This window comes from Neopelma chrysocephalum, unplaced genomic scaffold, assembly GCF_003984885.1.
Source record: "Neopelma chrysocephalum unplaced genomic scaffold, ASM398488v2 Primary Assembly neopelma1_59, whole genome shotgun sequence".
Taxonomy (NCBI): Eukaryota; Metazoa; Chordata; class Aves; order Passeriformes; family Pipridae; genus Neopelma; species Neopelma chrysocephalum.
Window position 1 is genome coordinate 21960354 of NW_020897714.1, and position 21356 is coordinate 21981709.

The window sequence follows — 21356 nt, forward strand, 5'->3', positions numbered from 1 at the left end:
TGTTTCCTCCTTTCTGGCACAGGAAGTCCCCTTTTATCCAGGCTTCATTCAATGGTATCTTTCTAATTCTTTTCTCAGTAGAGTTATTCTAATGAGAGTTTCACCGCACTTCACAGAATGATCCATTTCACAAGCAGAGTCCTACCTTCAGCTGTAGGTATTTTAATAGTGACCAGATAGTGACCAGTATACAGAAAGTCCCACAAGATGGGTGACAGGTTGCTGTCTGGGAAACACTCTTCTGTTTGCAAAGCCTAGAGTTACAGCAAAAATTGTCAGATTGTGTAAAATGAAATGGCTCCTATTATGATAAATCTAAGTTCTGTGCATGTTTGTTCTTAAAATAAGGGTTGGATCATTCTGCCCAGCCTCAAAAGGTTTCCTGCAATACTGGCACACCATTGCTCCAAACAAAAATACTCCACAAATCCCCCTCCTTCAGCATGTTCTCCACAAAGCCAACTCACCTGAAGTGTTTAAATTGCTGTCAACAGGAAGCAATAACGATGTACTGCAAAACACCAAGGGACTGTAACCAGGTAAGAGCTTCTTTTAGTGGGTACACACAACTGAGAAACTGTAGTAGCAGTCCGTAATAATTGTCACTTCTGATCACCATGGGAACGAAACAGAGGTCTACTTTGCAGGAAACAGATCAGCAGTGACTCACCAACTGCTTGGGAAGCATGATTATTGAGAATTGCTAGACTTGCGTGGGTGACAGAGAATAGTGATGCCATTTCAGCCATAGTCCAATATAGCACAGACTCCTCTGCTAGACAGGCAGCATGAAATCAAGTAAATTAGTACCTTGTGTTCATTAGAGACAAATTTCACCTTTATGAATTTCTGCAGCATCAGCCTTGTGTGGACTCTTTGCTATGAAAGGATTTCATTTCTAGTGAATGAAGTCCTAACTGAGCTTACAACAGCCTTTACCAGGTCTTCTGCAACCCTCTTAGTGACAGATTTAACCCTTGAGCGACACAGAGGTTTAGATCTATGTCACATCCTCTGAACTACACTAGGATGTGGATGGCACACACAAGATGGGCAGTGCCTCTGTCTGGACTAACCAGACACTCAGAAGTTGGGCCCTTACAACAAAGCTCCAGGTCCTGCATTAAGAAGAAAGCAAAACAAATGCACTGTCTTATCAGCATAATTCAAAAGAGCAGCTGTCTTCGAGGTGAAATAGTTTGTACTAGACCAAAATTTGCAATCCAAGATATTTTGATTGTTTTTCAGCTAATCACAAACTGTAGTTTCAATCCTATGCTTTCATACTCCAGAGTTTTTCAAGAGTCACTTTTCAGAGTTATGTGAATTCAAGCATATTTCTGGGCTGTCAAAGAGTCTCAGATCAAATATTCTGAGATCACAAAGCCCTAATCCACTCTTTGCTGAACTATTTTCACTGGCTCCCCAGCTCTGGCTGGAGACAGAGTGACAACAGCAAGGGAAATGGTATTACAGCCCCAACATTTAAATGTCTCTTTTTCATAAATAGTAATTTAAAGCAAAGTATATTCCTTAATAATAACTCTGTCATTCAATGGCTCCTTGTGTTCTGGTTTTAATTCTCACACTGAACCACCATTTGAGTGCCTAAATATTCTCCAAGGATGCCATCAAATGCACAGCTGGAAGCTGGCATGTAGGGTTTCTTTTCTGTTCCTCCTAGTAACAGAAATATCCATAGGTTGTAAGTTTTAAAAAGCAGATACACCCATTTCTCCATGAAAGATCATGTGCTTTTATTAACAAAGGCTGCTCACCAGAGAGGAATTTTGATGAGCAGAAAATCAGTTTCCTAAGTGGGATTCAGCCAAGGCAGAATACAGTGTCCTGTCAAGCAGTTTCTAGATCTTGTCCTTGGGAAAACAAGAGTCTGCAAATCAGAGACAAGGGCATGGCCCTGGCTATTTAGTTTGATGGGTACAGGCCCGCGTAGCATAAATAAATGTTATCTATTTTAGAGACTCCAGTCCATGATGCTGAACATTTGTCAGTTTATCAGTAAGCTTTTGAGAGTAAATGATGCAGAGGAACAAAAATATTAAGAAACCACCGTACCTCCCACACATTCAGGAGGATGAAACATTAAAAGACCAATTCTGCTAAGTGCTCCAAGCTTCTCTTTAGCTCTGCACAGGAAAAACAAGCAATGACGTAAACCAAGTAAAATACCCCTTGCAACTGTCCCACCACCAACCGGTGGGAGCTATTCATTAGCAATCATCTCTTTCTTTCTTCTGCCCACACGTGGGGGTTCAGATGTCAGTAGCAGAACAAGTGATGTTCGAGTTCAGCCCTGTCCACCTTTTTGATGATTCTTCCCAGCAACTGAAGGATAGAAGTGGACAAACAACTGGGTTGATTACTGGAATCTGTTGTTGGCTTTTCGAGCACTAGCTGAATGATGATGTATCCTAGGACGACTGGTGTTTTTTCTGCTTTGGGAAAGGCAATCGTGATCAGGTCAGGCATGGGCCTAATTGCTTTGTACTAAATAAACTTGTGCTGTGCAAACTGTTTAGACCATTTGTGGAACATGTGAAATGGAAACTATACCCTTATGCTATGGTAAGCAGGTGAGAAGCAAGCCTGTATGTTTATTACTCAGTGCTACTTGAGTTCTCATCAGCTTGGCTTGCAAGAACAAGACTCTGCAGATAAAATCAACAGACATTCATTCACAATGAGATATTTTAACACCACATCTTAATCTTCAAGCTTATTTCATCTTGATTTGAGGTCGAAGGGGTCAAGAATGAGATGCATATTTGTCTTCAGGAGCTGGAAGCCTGAAATCGTTGATAACCCAAGTAGCAGATTTCTAGAGAATAGCAATAAATAATGTCATAAATACTTAAAAAAAGGACAAGCAAGGAATATTTTTAAATATCTCTTTTTGCAAGCCTCACATCAAACTAACTCTATTTAAAAGTCAAAGCTGCAAGTTACTGGATATCATAGTCAAACCTTGTTCATTGGTCATGAGAGGTATCGGTTAAATGGGCAGGAATTTCATGGTTCACAGTGGTTTACTTCTTCATGTCCAAATTTTCTGGTTGGCCCTTTTTCTTTTAATTTTCAAAGTGGTCATTGATCTACAGTAATACATTAATGCAGTGTGAGTTGGGCTTTTTTGTTTATTTGTTTGTTTAAAGTGTATGGCATATCATGTCCCATTAAAAAATTTTACTAAAGAATTATGCAAAAGGCTTTAATAATTTAAATACTTGTTCAGCCATATGGAAATGTACAATCTGTTTTATGTTATCTGGAAAACTTACAGTTGCTATTAACTTAATGAACTTTAAAACCTCAAAAATTTGCTCGAGTAATAATAACACTCATTCTGTTTCAATTTGCCATACTGGAGATGTTTATGAATGAGTCAGGGATACAAAAATCTAATTGTGATCAAAAATCTTCTAAAAGTCAGGAGGATATAGCACTGGAGTTTAGTCCTGCTACCTCTGAAAATATTATCACTTCATCCTTATGCAAGGACATGTCTTATAACATTACATGAAATAGAACACATAACATAATAGTTCATTAGTATTTTTTTACATGTAGTGTTTTATAAAAGAGATATAGCTGAAGAAAAATATAAACAGACGTAAATATTATGATGAAGTACATTGTTCTTATTGAAATAAATTTCCTTGAGCAACATCTTTTTAAATGGTGAAAACTAAACACTAATATTGTCTCACTGTATAAAAGTGACAGCAGTAATTATAAAGAACTTGATGATCTTATGCTTCTTTCATCCTATTCTTAAGTTTTCACAGAATAAGTATTAAAATTTGCAATATTACCAAAAAGATGCAAATGTGTCAAATATATTACTCTGAATTAAATTAGCAATTAATTTACAGGAACCTACCATAGGAACTATTGAGTGGACAGTAGTGATGGTTTTCTATATAAAATCTATCAAAAATTGTTGGAGAAAATATATGAAGCGTAGCTGATAGCTGATGAAATCTGCAATATGGCCACAGAGAAATAAGTTGCAGATCATCAAAGTTAGCTCTTATGCAGAAACATCCACCATGAGTTCACTAATTTTCTTTTTCACTGGAGAACAGCAGGAGGTTTCCATAATCCAACCATCATAGGAAACTGATGCAACGCTGTACTTTTAAGCTTTACCCGTAGTTGGAACTTGCAACAGTTTAGATTTTTTGGTGCTCTGATCTCTCTTGCTCTCCAGAAGGCTACGTAAATATTAAAATCTTCAGCACAAAGACAGCTCTCTCTAAAGCACTGGCAACTGGTCTTAGCAGACTGTTCAAAAAAAAAAAAAAAAAGGAACAGATTTAGGTAGACTGGTAAAACAATATTGGTAAAGCAATACAGGAACACTCTATGCATAAACCAGAGAACTAAGTTGTCACTAGAAGCTGAGAGATTTGTAGTCTATGACCTGCAGACACACATGTACATAAACTTGCAGAGCTCAGAGGACCCTTTGCAGATTTAAAGCTGATCATCTGTGTAAGACTTGAGTCAGCAGACAAGCCCTGATCTTGCATGAATAAAGGTAAAGTGCATTTTCAACTATTCTAAATAGCAAAAAATGTCAAGTGATTGATTCTACCTGACCTCAGGCATTTAACTAAAGCACCTAGACAAGGACCTAATCCAAACTCTGTTCATAAGCCACAGATGGAAAGCTGCAACCTGAAGAAGGTGCTTCAGCCTTGACCTGGTCAAGGGTGATGGTGTTACTAGCTTAGACATCTCAGCTGTGAAATTAGCTGTGAAGACCAATTGAAGGTCTTCCTGTTTAAGACTGCTGCTAGAAGAGCCCATGGAGCTTTAACCATTCATATGATTAAAGACACTCACTATATGTGTGTTCCACTCTACTAGGCCTGCATCCAGCAGTGACACCAGCCAAAACTGTTTCTGGCTCTTCACCACAATTAGAAAAGGGTTCTGCTTCTTATGGAAATTGCTGGCAGCTTTATAATTTCCCGCTCCTCACTGGCCAGACATCAAAGCAGTTCCCTATCAAAAATTGTCAATATTTACTTAGTTCAAATTCTGAACGGAAACTTAGATTGTTTTATTTTTCTGCAGACATGAACTTATAAAGGACCTTTTTTTAGTTATTTATTCAAAACTCTTAAATCAGGAGCAGAGCCTATAAATCTTCAATGCCCTATCTTAGCTGGTGGAAAACAAAGCCCCCACAGATTCTCCCATAGCAAGAGGAAAGCTCCAGTACATGACGTCATGGGTGACACACTTTGGTCCTCAAAGTCCTCCCCAAAAGAGAGAAGATGTTTTCTAACTGCAAATTACTCATTCCTGGAAAAAGCTTTGTCTGTGCAGATACCGGTCTAAGCACTGCTGATGAACTTCACCAGAGAGCAGTGCAGAGAGCATTGCTACCTTGTTTCTGTTCAACAAATACATGCCAAGCACATAATGTTAATTAAGACATACTGTACCTCCAGCTGTTTGCATCTTGATGTCTTTATTTCCTTCTAATCTTAATTAGAAAACAAAATATAAAGATGGTTAAAACATTGTAACACATCACTAATTTAGAATACCATTTTAAAAAAACCTTTCAACAAAGGTAGTACTGTTCCAAAACCAGCTACTATTATTTTGGTTAATAATGTTACTGTTTTTCATTTTCTTGTTTTGTAGCAAATTTTAGAAGTCGGTGACTAAACACTGTGCTGTATGCATGTGACAGCAGCATTTTGCTGTATTAAATCAAAAACATATTACATTATTTCATAATCATTTGTTTATGACTTTTCTATTAAGTACCCATAAACGTAATGCTTCTTCCCACTGTTCAAAAATATAACATGGAAAAGAAACAGTTTCTGCTGGCTTTCATGTAAGAACAGAAATAAACCTGAAAGCAAGCACTTACTAACTGTTATTACTGGAATTCACCACAATGCAAGTAAATACCTTCAAAACTAAAAATAGCGCTGAGGCCCTGCAAGTGCATCTATCACAGATTCCTAGTCCTAACAGGGTTTTGTTTTCTTTCAATTCACAGAGCACTCAGAGTGTGGAGAAGCTGTTCAGAAGACAATGTACCACACTGTCAGCATCCGCTCTAGGATCCTTCTGCAAAAGCATGTTAAAATTAAAATAAATGGGAACAATCACTGTGACAATTACAAATAGGCCTGCTGCCTTAAGAGGTTCCAAGGCTAGCCAGTCTGTCTGAAATAATAATTGATTTTTAAAGGACATACTAGATAAAATTAACCATAGAAAGCAGGAGAAATGCAATACACAACCTTGCAATACCTTTCGGTGCAGCTTTTGTCTGACTGGAAACCATGGCAGCTGCTTCCGATGGCAGGCCAACATAGACACCTCCATAGTTCCTGGTTTAAGAAACAATTAAAGAGACATCAGAGCTTAATCGTCACACTTCTCCCTGTAATGTCAACATCACGCAGCAGCATCACAAAGACCATGGATGGTCAAAGAAATGAGCACTCTGCAAGAGCACCCACAGAGGAGCCCTCCTTTTCCACGGACATGGGAGAAGTGCATATTAAGTGCCACGTGCTTGCTAATATGGTGCCAAGAAAAAAAACCAAAAATCCTTGAGGCCAGCTCTTATTCTTAATTGGGATCCAAGCATGTGAAAGGAGCTATTTTTTTCACTCAAAAAAATTGAGTGAAAATTTATTTATTTGTCATTATATCCCAGCTGTCTTTTGACAATAAACCCCACATGCCCAGCTTCTTCTAGACACTGAATATATCCAGCTGAGGACAGAGCTTATCTCATAGTGATGTTTGACACTGGGACCACCAAAGCACCTTGCTTCAAAAAACACATACCAGTTAAACAGCATTTTGACCTCATTAACAAATAGGATCTGCTTTCCCCTGCTTAGGGTCACACTTGCAGAAAACTGTTAGTAGGAAGAACCACAAGGGTGTTAAGCACTTTCATAGCCCTCTCCCCTTCAAAGCCTCACAGAGCATACTGTCTGGCTCTGACGCCTGTATGAAAAGCAGGGACTAACTGGTGCGGGGAGATAAAACTCTGAGTCCTCAAGAGCCTCTGCTGTGCCTGGAGTTACTTGCAGAGGCTCCCACTACACTGCTCTGCCCCATTAGATGCCAAATTAATCACACCTGCTTCAGCTCCTAGGGGTCTGAGTTGATTTCTAATTTGTTTGATGATAGGCTCATACTTCTTTCAACTTCCAGCCCTGCAGAGATCTCCCACAAGTGCTAATGGCATCTTCTGTGGCAGGGTTGGTGTGAAGGCAGAGGCCTCTGGCCCTTATCCAGCACATCACCTACTGCTGTGAGATAATGTGCTCTTTCTGCCACAAAGTTCCCATCTCCCCAACTCAATAACAGGATGGGCAGACTTATCAATACCAGGCTCTGTGTGAGATTTCCTCCTCTCTTGTCTTTTTTTTCCTCCGCTTTGTTGGTGTTGGTGGCAATCAGGAGGGAAGGAAGGATCTACATCTACTGGCAAAACTGTAGCCTGTAGCAAATAAAGCCAGCTCCAGTCGAATACCTACCTCCTTTTGTCATCATCTGATACAGATTCTTCTGCTCTGCAACATCAAAAGATACAAAGTACATTAGCAGATTCTTTCCTTCAGGTGCTCTATGGCCATCTGGGTAGATTCAGGAGTAAGGGAAGAAGGGGGTTATTACTGACCCCAGTTTAATTCAGGTCATCCACCATTCAATAAAGTACTCACATAGGTATAAAAAGAGTGACAAATCCCCAATCTAAAAGAAGAGATCAAGAATAGATGTAGCTTACTTTTCATGACCCCTACCAGTGACACCTGAAAGTAGATTTGGGAGCTGAAAAAGGTAAATTAACACTTTTCCTCAGTGAGTCTCCACACTGCTCCACACTTAGCAGGAACAAGCCTGGCATCCTATTCCCCCAAAAGAGGACTGGAAGGACCTGGGTATCCCTGCAGCAATGGGAGTGAGGATGAAGAGAGACAAACTTTCATAGCAGCTGTGCCAAGAGCTGCTACAGGGCCTCTCTATAAAATGAAGTACTGCAATTCTTGACGTCCGTTATTTGCAAACCAAATCACTACTATCAATCCCTCATAAATGGGCGATTACTCCTGTTTTATCTTTAGAATAAAATCATGGGTCACTCTGTAGATAGACAGGGAGCCACTGAGGTTTGATTTCCCCCACTGAAATACTGTCCAGTGCAGCTGAACCAGAGCAGAGGGTAATCAGCACTGATGTGATGGCAAATGCAGTATGGAAAATATAAAAACATTATTCTTACTCCCTCAAGTTATAGTGCCTGTGCTGCAGTCTCAGTCTGTGCCTCAACCTCAGTCTTCACCAAAATCACTCACCCACCCTTGATTAAATATTTGGATTTTGAGCTCTGCTTGCATGGCTGAGTATGGTTGGGGCAGCAGCTGCACTTTAGCTTGGTCTGTAACCTACCAACCTAGCAATAAAAATAGAGGCAAGATAACTTGAGTGCCTTTCAGTCCACAGATATCCTTCACTCCTTCCCTACAGCTGGGGGCAACTATGACAACTGCCCAAGGAGGAATCATGCACTGCAGCAGCTCGGGGAGCCATGAAATATGGCCACAGTGGTGCCTCAGGGAAGGCTGCAAAGAGTGAAGATGCACCACGACCCAAGGAGGGCTCTGCTGTGGAAGTGCTCGTGCACAGGCTGTTCATCCAGGTATCTTCACTTGAATATTCCCATTGAAGGATTAATTGCCTGGACCATGGGAGCAAAGCAAAGTTACTCCCCCATCATGAGCTGGTCCACGCATTTCTGATCTGCTCCCAGGCAATAAAACTGAGAGCTGGCCTTTACCCAGCATTAGGGCTAAATCCATACTGTAGGCATTTCTGAACTATGATCTTGAACAATAATATATGACTTTTCTTACTGTAATTTGTATATCCTAAAAGGTTCATGTGCCTACTGTTTAATTGTTAGGACTGTATGCCCCTATGGACCCATGAAGTCAAAGGGATTTTGGTCTGAAGTGCAGGGAGCTCGTAGCAAGATGAAGGCTTAAATGCAAGAAAACACCCTTAAAACTCACTCACACTCTTCTGTGAGGGTAGCAAATGCCTTAAAAATACTGCTACAAGTTGGAAATCTTCTTACATCTACTTTCTTTCTAAGTGGCAGAACATTAACTATCCTTTTTGCATCAGCACAGTGAATAAGGGTACACAGGTCTTTTTAATAGTAGAGGTTTCAGGTAAATCTAATTATGCTGCAATTTTGCTAAATGATATTCGTGCAAGGCATAGCACTGGGCCTCCTCATCTGCTGTCTTTGTCTACATCTTACCACTCAAGAGAGACTGAGCAATAAACCTGTCATTCCCTGGCCCTCCTGTCATTCCTCCCTGGAAGAGCTAGTGCCATTTCAGAAGGCACCTCACATCTCCTGTGACCCCACGAGGTAGCCTAAGTCACCTTACAGTCCTCACACACACAGAGCCAGAAGAATGCAGAGACAACTTTCCTTGAAGACAGTGAAACTGCTCTGTCCTACCTGGTCCAATTTCTCCTGAAGAAAATGGAAAGCATGTGTATATTAATGGGTAGAAATGAGGATGTATTTTTAGGTAAAAAAAAAAAACAACAACAAATACTACTTTAAGGAAGTGATTTTGAGTGCCAAAAGATCACAATCATTCTGCTGAACCAACTGAATGTGTCACAGGACTGATTTTCTCATACAACTGGGAACATTTTCTATAATCCAGATTAACTACTGTGCAGGGAAAAGAATCCTTTAAAAGCACTGACAACTTCATACACAATTCCTATAAAATAGAGTTGTAAGAATAATAATCAATACTGTCCAACAGGAAATTAATGTTTTAAAAAAAATTCTACTATGCAACAGGGCTATTTTCTTCTGTTCTAGAAATGTTTTGTAATGGGGTATCACTGACCATTATTGCCATTCTCTCACTAAAACAAATTATCCAGGTCTGTGATTTAAAAGACAGAGTTTTTTTAAACAGTTTGCTTTCTTCCTTTCCTCTCAATAGCTATAAATGAAAGTCTAATTTTGCAATACCTTTTCCTTCAAATGCACAACAGCAAAAACTATGTGGGTTTGTACAGATCATAGCTCTTGGGCTGGGTGATGATTGGGTGCAAACTGTTGTAGTCCTGCCAGGAAAGAGGAGGTGAGCAGAGACAGGAGGAATGTGGAAGTGTGAGAGGGAAAAGAAAGAAAAAATCTCTTGAGGGCACTTAAGGAAGAAGTCATTTTCCACACCTTTCTGGGGATTCCTTTCGAAGCAGCATGAGAAGGAGTACTGCTCCAGTTTATTTATGACACATATTCACACACATCTTGTCTTCACACACTGTGGCTCAAGGGCCCCTCTTGAAAGGAGCCCACTAATTTCACATGTTCAAATGTCTGCTGAGCCACTGCTTCTGTGCCCAGGCTGGGTGAACACAGGTGGCTCTGGGGAACAGAGCTACAATGGCAACACTCGACCACATGGAAATGAGAATGGGAAGAAGCTCCCTTGGTTTTGGCAGTGTTCCCACTGCCACATCTACTGGACTCACAGAGAGCGTATAGGATACAGAAGTCCAACCGTTCTCCAGGGAGAACAAGCTAGGATAAGCTTTTCTGCACCAGGAACAGACAGCAAAAGGAACTTAACAGTCCAATGTGCTTCATGCTGATCTGCTGCTGTATTGCTGCCTCTTCCCTCAGATGTTGTTGACTTGTTCTGCAGAGGAACCAAGAGCACAGCTTTCAGCAGGTAGTGTGGATGGAGTCCTGTAGCCAGATTTAACAGCAAATCCATAAAATGGCATTGTATTTTTGGCTGAATAAGTGTTTCTTTTGGTAGGGTTTTGTCTGTCCCAAGAGGCTTCCTGTCACCCAAAGTCTGAAAACCATGCTTGGTTCAACTGTCAGCTTTTACGTTCATCAATCCTATGTCCCCTCGATGGTAAAAGAAGCTGCCATTTCTCACCCAATATTTTAAATATCAAATGACAGGCATTTACATTAATTCATTCCATCCATATTCTTCTTAGCTCAGCTTTTATGGCTCTGTTTGTGCTGAGCGTTATACAGACTCTTTCTAGCCATGCTCAGTAGTCCCACCAGCAATGATTCACTAAACTTTGCACAAGTGACAGACAACTACTCCTCAGATTCTCATTGTTTCTTGGGAAAAACGGTCTGTCATTTGTATTTGATGGATTTCCTCCAAATATTTTGAAACAAGCTTGAACTTCTGTGTCCTCTTCTTCCTACTGTTACTAATCTTCCCTTAGACTTAGCCACACTCTGAATACCACAGGCATTGCAATACTTTCTGGTGTATACTTTACCCTCACTATATCTAAGCTCTTCCAGTTAGCAGCAATGTACTTTTCCTTATTAGTGGGGCAGGAGCACAGGCTGAAGCTGGATGACAGATTCGGGGTTGGAGCACGCAGTGGAAACACATTCTCAGACTCTATGTCCTTCTTGTCGCCACACAGCCCTCAGCCTCACAGAACTTTCCATATGAAGATCTTATCATCATCCGTGTCCTATTGGTGGAGAAACTCAAGGCCCAGAGGGCAAAGCAGCTTCCCCACAGTCACTCAGGATGGCTCAGAGCAGGACTCAGCCCTCCCGCCTTCCACCTGGCTGCTCACTCCAGGAGACACTGGTGCTTTGGCAATGAGTCACAGTCATGAAATGAGAAATCTCTTAACTAGATCCTGTATCAAAAAGCATGCTGTAAGTAAGAACACACCTAAATGATTTTCTGAACCAGGATCAATATGACTGAAATTTGATGGCAAAAAACAATAAGTTTTTTTTAAAGAGAAACTTTTAATTTTTAGCTGATGACAGTAAAAAGATGTAAAATAAAAGCTTTTGTGGATCTATAATGTTAGTTAATATACATCTGCTTGGTCATTACTACGAAACCAAAATAATTTTTCTGGTATTTTTCTTCCTTCATAAAAATCTGTTCTTAAATATTAGAATGACTAATTTAAGGCTTTTGGGTCATCACTACCATTCCTGATTAGCACATCTGTGTCTCTAATGTCTGACAAGAAGTTTCAACCGTGCTATTACTCACATGGGTTGTTTGGCTGGCTCTACTAATCTTAATCTGAATGATAACCCTGAGATTAGCTCAATTGCTTAGAGCATGTTGCTAATAACACCAAGGTTGTGGGTTCAATCCCCGTATGGGCCAGCTACTTAAAGAGTTGGGCTTTGATAATCCACATGGGTCCCTTCCAACTCAGAGTATTCTGTGAAATTTCTGAGTTCTGAGAGTAATGGCTCCAGGATTGACCCTTTCACTTTGTTGAAGACTGCACTAGTAATTATTTTTTTCCTAAGTTATCTTGATACTAATTTGAAGCATGACAGATGATCTCACACTAATAAGTAGGATGCTCTCACTTTAACCCCTGAAGCCTGGCTCTATAAATGCTTACACACATAAAACCACAGTTCTCTGTATTCCTATACCTTAAAAACACAGAAACATGCCTACTAAATTCGTAATTTAACAGTGCTTGTGATTTCAGAATTTAAAACTATCGATAGCAAAGAGAGAGATGCAGTTCTAAGTCAGTCCTTAAATCATTCACCTTGAACAATAAAAAAGGCCCTAATATAAATTATATCAGTAGGTTTATATATTTAGAAGTGCTGAGGGCATGGATGCTGCAGGCTGCATCAAGAAGATGCTCCTCACAAGACTGCCTTCTGTAATTTATTTATTGTCTGGTGCTGCAAACCCAGAAAACAGACTGCATAGGTACCACAGATCTCAAGAGTATCTCTGACAACAGTGTTCACCAGCCAAGTGACACCCGTTGTTAGTTCTCTGCCATGCTCTCTAATAGCAAGGATAAGCCTGTTGTTAAGCTCTTCTCTCCACTTGTTTATCTGACTCGACAGCCCTCATTTCTACACCAGGATTCCTCTGTCTAATTAGAGTACTTATTCTAAGTGAAGTAAATAAAACAGAAGAATGTTCCTATTGCATAACAAAACAATCTTTCCCAGGTCCCTCAGTTGCAAACTCTAGTGGAAAATACTAATTATATGAAATAGAACGCAAGACCTCGGGAGTTCTTTAATGTTTCCTTTGATAGAAAAATAAATTTATGGCTGAATAAAGCTGTTCCTGTATGTTTCTGCATCAGCAAATGAAAAATGGGCTGAGAAAAGTTGATTTTTCCCTGCTGCTTTTCTGAAAACCTGAAGTTGGCACGAGGCAATAGAACAATAAAGATCAGACCTTGCACATTTAGAGAAAAACAGGATGGGTAGGGCTCCCTCTGCTACCCAGTGTCAAGAGGATAGATACTATCTTTAATACAGAGAACATCTAGAGAAGGTGGGTACTTTGAAAAGGAAATTGGATGGGTTACTGGGTCTCATACAAAAAGGGGAAATTTGTCTCAGTGGCTCTTTAAATCTCTCATGGAGTTTGATGGAAATTCCTGTGGTTGCTTCACACAATTACATGGCCTTGGGAAAAAGGTGTACTGGCACATGATGGTGAAAAGCAGTCTGAAAACCCACCTCTGCTAGACAACTATCTCAACAGAAGCAGACAAAAGACATTTTAGTTAGAGAAATAACAAGGGAAGAAATCAGTAGAAAAGTAAACAAGACAAGGAGTTGTTTTGCGGAGATGGAAGCTGTCACTAAAGACAGTAAACATCTGGTTGTGTTAATTATATGTTAGGAGCCAGATGAATCATGTATGACTAAGGTATAAGGCTAGTAGGAATGAAAATAAATCCAGGGTAACATACTTGAAAGAGAAGAGTAGAGTAAGTACTTACACATCTTTAGTAGTCCCTGTAGCACCTAGGAAAAAAAAAAAGTACATGTTTACCAGATAATGGCATAATCCTCTAAACCAACCAACAGCACAGCAAGCATTTCTCATTGTCCTAAACAATGCAGAAAGAGCAACAGAACTTTGCTACTGTCAAAGAGCACATTTCTCATGATTGTTCAGTTTATCCTTAATGCTTATCCATACTATCCCTTAAGTCTATCATGCTTAGATCTCAGCCAGACTCTCAGTGTGTGAAAATGATCCTGCTGTGGACCAGTGCTCAGGTACAGTCACTCAAGATGAGAGCAACATAAGACAAAACTAGTCTTTCTGAATTTTATATGCTTTGCTTTGCTCAGCCTTCTGGTGGTTTGGTCTGCTACAAAGTTAACACAATTAACCAAGTGGTTACTCCCAAATGCCTCCTTATTCTGCCATTTGTAGAGTTGGCACTATATGTGTAAAATGCTGCTTTGTTCTTCCTGCCAGATAAACAAAGTTTTATAAAACAACCAGGCAGAACTACTATAAACATTGGGACACAATCCATCCAAAGCCCCAGACATCCAAAGAGATCAACCATCCCTTAATCCATCTTGCTATTTAACAAAAAAAACATGGCTGCCTGGTCTCAGTGAGTGATCTTTTTATTTTTCGGTAGCTCAGATGTTTCTTGTTGGGAGAGAAACATTCACTGAAGTACAAACTCTTTCCTGTTCCTCTCAAGTCATTAATGCCATATTGCCCTTCCTGGTATATAATTCAGCTGAGTAACCAGCAAATTATCCCTTCTATTAATTACACAAGCTAAGGCAGACATTAGAAAAACCTTTCACTCCTCCTTTCCTACTTAGCAATAGGTGATCTGAGCTCACCCTGAAGAAACTCCAGTTGTCAATACAAAAGATTTTACAAGTTTGGAAGTAAGCTGGGTTTTTTTTCAGCCATGGTACTTCATTTCTCAAAAAACTTTTATTTTTCCTGGGCTGAAAAATATAGATTAATAGCAAACATCTTTTGTCTCGCTGATGTGTAAGGATATGTCTTCTGCATTCTTATTTTAAACGGAAAGAAGAAGAAGCAGTCCTGCAAGGCTTTCCAGCTCTGCCTACCTGAATGGATTGCTTGAATGGCAGGAAATATTACCTTTTACAGCTAACTCCTGAACATAATATCATTCCCATTTCCTATGACTTGACTATCCCTCCTTTTCCCAGTAATAACATAGACTAGACTTGCATAAGACCGTACACATTTCTTCTGTTAGTCTTGGTTCTAGAGTCAGCAAAATCTCAGTACAGCTACATGTATCAGCAGAAACTCTTAATTAATTTGGAGGGAGTATCTCTATTCACAATGAGCTCAGGCCCTTGCTTTAAAACTTTATTCTACCAGGCAGCCTTCTGAGACTTTTTGGCTTTATAGGCATGTCTATAAAGCACTACATGGAAACCTTTCAAATTAATTTTGTCCAGGTGGAAAGTTGGCCTTGCAATGCCGCATGCAAGCTCAATCTCAGCCGATGCTGAGATTCATCTAGTTCATCTAGATGCTAGTTCATCTAGAGTCAGCTCAGCTATGTACCTTCAGGGCACCCCCCTGCACATCTAGACAGAGCCTTCGCATCAGCAACACTTCAGACAACATGGGTTTTGAGAAGCTTAATTCCATAGCTGGAGCTAGCACGATTTTTAATTTTTTTCCAGAAGAAGCTATTCCTGTGCTGTGCCTGTTCTGCACCAGAACCATGACTTTCTTATTTTCTTAATCTAAGCTCACTGCATTGAACTTAGTTTCTCCAAAAAAGTTCATGGTCCTTTGCCAAGACTTTTCTGAGTCTAAGGTCTCAGCACTTAGATCCCCACTTGAAAAACTAATGTCTTCCTGGCAGGAAGTATACCAAAAGTGTTTAATACACAAACTGAAACCTTAAGATGAGTGAGAAGAACTGTGTGCCCACAGTACTGCTACATTTCCCAGAGGTGATACTCAAGTTCCAGTCAATCACCATGCACTGCCCATGCCCAGTGCCATACCTGTCTTCAATGCATTATGGTACACATACATTCTCACTCTGGGGACAGCAGATGTCACTCAGACCCATCAACCTGGGCTTTGGATAGACCTATACAGTTATGAACCTGTGTTTCGAAATGTGCCACTTGCATTCACACATGGCAGCATTTGCTTCCTTTGAACATGAGTGAGGGTACCACTGCTGAAAAAAACCACTGCAGCATTTTGAAATGCATTTCACATGAAAACAGCGAGAACCAAATATGATAAAAACAAATCCACTTTTAAGAGATCACTTTTACATATAATAAGAAATACACTGTTTTCTACTTTTTTATAAGCACAACAAACCAGGTTATCCTCACTTTCATTGATGGGATTCCATTCATTTCAGTGGTGTTATTTCTCATTTTCACTAGCAAAAATGAAACAAGTGTTTGGTTGAAATTCACTCAAATACCACTGAAGTATTCAATTATACATTTGAAAGTATTTCCAGTTCAGAAAAGAGTTTTCTTCCTGCAAGAGTTCAGAGCTTACAAATGAACATAATTTTATGGAGGCGGCCCATAAAAAAATCTCTGTGTAAAAACTTTAAGGTTTTCTTCACTAAGGAGCCTGAACACAACTTATACACAGATATTACTTCACAAGGAACCCAATAACATCTCAGTTTATACAGACATGTTTGTTTATAAGGTTCAATCTGTTCACCCTCACCCTATTACTTCACTGACACATTTGTCTAATTCTTGCATGTTTACTGAGCAACACATAATTTTATAGCTACTCAAGTTCCTTCTGCCAAAAGTTCAGCCAAAGAATCTTGTTTACTACCAATCCACAAACACCGTATAGCTGTTCCACAGCAGCAGGACTCAGTGCTCTCAGAGACATAATGTTTTAGATATATGACTTGAGAAAAGCCTCACATATTTGAAAGCCTGTCCATTTTTTCCCACTATATCAGCTTGGTCTAAAAAAAGGCAGTACTTGACCCTACAAACTTCGTCTTGATAGGCTTTTGTTCATTTGGTTTCTCAAAACCTGCCTAACCTCAGCAGCAGATTGAAGGGCAGCCAGGAAGCTGCATCTACAAAATAATAGGCAGTACTGAATTGTCCTCAATGACCTCTCTGCTCACAGCCTCTACACAGCAGGACTGTGGGTGCATTTTGGAATTTTAGAGCTGCAGAAGGAGGAGTACAGCCTGCAGAATAAAAGAGCCATGTATTGCTCTAAGCCCAAGTGATTACAGAAGAAAAACATTCTGCCTAGAGTAGCAGAGCTGTGATCCCTCAAAAGACCCCACAGCATTTAAACAGTCACAAATCAAGAAGAACAAGAACGTATTCCAAAGCATCTTCCATTTGGTGAGAGGAAGTTTTGAACTTTCAAAACAACAGCAGTTGCTGTTTGTGACACTGCGGGATTTCAGTAAACGCAGGCCAAGTGCAAAAGGTGATTGAAAGACATTGACAGCCACAGACAATATTCCTCTGGGCTGAGAAATGCATTGTGAATGGAGGTGAAAGAAAAAACTTCATAAGAAACAAAAAGTATGAGAGGCAACCACTCATGAATAAAAACACGGATACAAAAAAATGTCAATATCTGACTTTAGAGCAGATTATGAAACATTTTCCCATTATTTTTTAATGAACAAAGTTTTCTTGTACATAATTCAAATCATTACAAAAAGCAGATAACACCCTCCCCAAAATTACACGTACATCTATGCAATTGTTAAGATTACAAATGAATTTTCTACTGTAGGATCTTTTCTGATATGCTCCAAAAGTCAGCAATATGGAATCAAGTCCTAACATCAATAAATTTATTCTATTTATACCCACTGTAACTCAGGACAGAATTACATCAATTTACTTCAAATTGATTACTTCAACTCATCAGGTGGGAGTTCTGTACACAGACTTGACCTGATCAATAGAATGGCAGGACAATTTCCTGAGCATTCCACCAAACTTGAAGTTAATAAATCTGTTTAAACTTCGTGTGAAAGTTCTCCATCATAACCTGACTGTATTTGAAGCTCTCCACAGAATAACAACTTCTCTGTTTTGACAGCCTCCAGTGAGTACCACAACTTAAGGTGCTGTCACTGCTACTACAATAGATATGGAAAAGAGGAGACAGTTAAAAATTGTTAGCAAAGCAACACTAGAATTTAGGAAAATGCCTTAACTAAAAAAAAAAAAAAACCCAAACAAAAACACAAAACAAAACAAAAAAAACCAAATTAATGTTTAGAACCATAACTTTGAAAGGTGGGAAAACAAAAAAGAGAAAAAAGAAGAGCTATTTTTGAGCTTCTAAAACACCAGGAAATAACATGAAAGAAGGATATGTAAAGTGAGGTAACAAAACATAATGAAAATAGCAAGTCAGGAAATTAAAAAAAACTAAGTATAATCCATAGTTAGCACATAAACTAGCCAGGTGATTTAAGAAGGATGTGTATACATCAGTTTACTTGGATAACTGAAGTTGCCATTTCTCAATTCAGGAGCTTTTTGCCACTGTCTGATGCTCTGGGAAGAACATGTAAACTCTGAGTTATATTGGTGTTCTGGAGTACTGCGCCACAGACAGAAATGTTATTCTAGATCATGTCTATTAGTTTAGATCTTACAGACCATAGGGCTGATAGCTCCTCTGATGTCATTCTAGCCATGCAACAGAAGATAATATGATTAGCTGAACTATCACTATATACATCTACTTAGGAAAAATCAAGCTAGGCTACAACAGGAATTTTACCAAAGTAAGAAAATGGGGACTGGCATAACACATTTAATGTATTCTGTGAAGTACATTACAATATTATCCTTAGTCTTATGATATGACAGAATGTTACAGGTTAATTACATGTTATGTACCTGTAGCTTTGACATTACTGACTGTAGAATAGTCATAACTTTAGCACTAAAGATGTAGTCACACTGTGCATGCCACAAAATTAATTTGCATTTACACAGTATTCACACCTTTTGGTAACATACTGAGTTGCACTTTCATTAAAAGTTCAAGGATTCAAAATAAAAATGGTACATCTTCTCCTTCCCCTATATAAAATAATTTTTATTAGACACACTTTGTAAGGAATGTTAAATAAAGCAAATAAATAGTAGACATCTGACATCTTATTTTTATTACCAGTTGTTTGTTGTTTTAAGACCATAGACTGCACAGAGTACTTTCTGACTGGCAGTGGTGAAAGTGAGAAGAGAACTGGACCTTTCAGAGCTGCATTTGCTTTGGAAAAGTCTACCAGTGCAACAGTAATAATTCCAATATACTGATGATGTGTTTTACATGGTATTATTTTTTCACGTGCGCTAAGCTATTGGAGTTCTGCGGGCTATTTCTAAAGAGCATGCAAAAGGTTGCCAAAATGCAAGTTCAAATATTCTGTGAATAAGAGTGTAAGTTTAACTATCAAAGGGGTCGTACCTTCAATGAAAATACTTTATTAATCTACAAGCCAAAACCTAAAATATCTGCCTTTAATGCAACAGGACACATTTAAACAAACTTTTTGTTCAAAAAAATTTGCTAAATAACACCGCTGTCAGAGTTAGTGTATTTGACATTTACCCATTTGTATCCTGGTACAAGTCCCACAGGGTGGCCAGATCAACATTAATTTAGAAACTACCACAAAGGAACTAATAATGAACTCAAAATTTTCCTCTGAACTTCTCTGAAGCTTGCACTGGTGCTTTCACCCAGGAAACAGAAATGGGATGTGAACAAGGATCACCTCAGTGGTATGAAGCTAGACTTGTCATATACAGAAAGAACTTCCACTCACCACAATGCAGGAATCAACTAATGGGAGATAATTCATCTGTGCAAACAGGACAGCTCCAATAAGAGCACAAAGTTCAAGCAAATTCATATAGTGCATTCTTTATGGACGAGAGAAGCCTCTGATAGATACACATGACACCTAAAACCTAATTTATAATCATTTAATAGAAATCAAGTAAGCAATAAAGGCAGAAAAGCCATTCTTCTGTGAGCATGAAGTGCAGAGTTTAACAGGTAAACCAGCAACACACCACACAAACCTACATACATATGTGCAATTTACAAACATACATACATATGTAGAACTTGGAGAAGGTATCATCATTCACAGGCATGACCAAGTCAGGACTAGCACCACCCAAGGCACCACTGAAGCTCTGGATAAAGTAAGTCAAAACAGTAAGAGATGGAGACCCAGTAATTCTAACTGGTCTGGCCACTGCTTTGCTGTGTATTTGAATGACTTAATACTGGAACAGGTGGCAATGTTTGTCAAGTGCATTTAGGATGAAAAATGATTGAGGAATGTTCGTATTATAATTGCATGGTGAAGGTCCACTTATCAGTTTCCATGTACTTTCCTTTTCTGCCGGGGCTCGGGGGGAGGAAGAGCACAACAGCACCATCTTCCCAGATCTTATCTCTTTTGAAAACAGCAATGAACAAATAAGGGGGCCGGCTGGACGAAACAGCCAGCCGTACACATTAATATGCATGAAACCTCTATCATGGAATATCCTCCAACTTCTCCGACAAGCAAGGAGAAGATGTGGCACAAATTCATTTCAGAAGTGGCATTCGTGGCCTTATAGGGAAGCAAAGAGGATGGAGCTTACACCCTCAGCGGGATCCTTACGTCCAGTTCCCGGCCTGGGCTCTCTGTGCCTTGGGCAGCTCCTGTCGGAGGTGCTGATTCTAGCGACAACTGGGCACCAGAAAGCCGCCGGTGCCCCCGGCAGGCCATATCATCCTCTGTCCCCTGGGCAAAGGGATCAGGCTCGGGAAAGGAAGATGCTCTTGCAAGAGGGCGGGCAGCGATACCCGCGGCTCAGACGGGCATCCCCCAAACCAGCGTCTGTAGCCCCGCCGCGGGCGGGTGTGTGCCCGCCGCGGCCCCCCGACCCGCAGCCTCCCGACCCGCAGGGCTGCCCAAGGCGGGGATGTTCCCGCCGCTGCCCACCCACCCAGCCCAGCCCGGCCCGGTCCGGCGCCGCCCGCCCGCCTCGCACCGCCGCCGCCGCCGCCGCCCTACCTCGCCCGCCCGCGCCGCCGGCCGTGGAGTTGCCGCAGCCCATGGGCGCTGCCCTGCCCGGCGCTGCGCCCGCCGGTGCGCAGGGAGCGGAGCAGAGCGGTGCCGGTGCGGTGCGCTGCCGGTGCGGTGCGGCGACGGGAGGCAGCCGGTGGCGGGCGGAGCCGGGTGGGAGATAAAGCCGCAGGGACCCCTCCTCCTCCTCCTCCTCCTCCTCCTCCTCCTCCACTCCCCACCCATCGCCCGGGAAACCGCCGGCCCCGGGCGCCGCCGCCCGGCACCAGCCCCGGCCCCTCACCGCATCCCCTCACCACACCCCCTGTTCGACCCCGAGAAAGACCACCCCCCGCCTCCCGGGCTTTCCCCTCGTCCGGCCGGCCTGGAGCTGTTAAGCGGGAGATATGGCT

At 40.7% G+C, this 21356-nt stretch overlaps 1 protein-coding gene across 4 annotated transcripts; it reads right to left on the reverse strand.

Moving 5' to 3' along the window:
* Window positions 1-1736: 1736 nt before the first annotated feature.
* CUNH12orf75 (chromosome unknown C12orf75 homolog) lies at window positions 1737-21045 on the reverse strand. 4 transcript variants are annotated; one of them, XM_027680427.1, is made up of 7 exons: window positions 20953-21045; window positions 13852-13876; window positions 7554-7589; window positions 6307-6386; window positions 5478-5513; window positions 3902-4305; window positions 1737-2839 (listed from the first exon to the last, which is right to left on the reverse strand). In XM_027680427.1, the coding sequence occupies exons 1-6, from the start codon at window positions 20993-20995 to the stop codon at window positions 4298-4300; spliced, it is 228 nt and encodes a 75-aa protein (XP_027536228.1). In that variant the 5' UTR covers window positions 20996-21045; the 3' UTR covers window positions 1737-2839; window positions 3902-4297. The 4 variants fall into 4 exon arrangements, with proteins under 4 accessions (XP_027536228.1, XP_027536229.1, XP_027536227.1 ...); XM_027680428.1 differs by having other exon boundaries at window positions 6297-6386; XM_027680426.1 differs by having other exon boundaries at window positions 5478-5518; window positions 6297-6386.
* Between the last annotated feature and the right edge of the window lie 311 nt (window positions 21046-21356).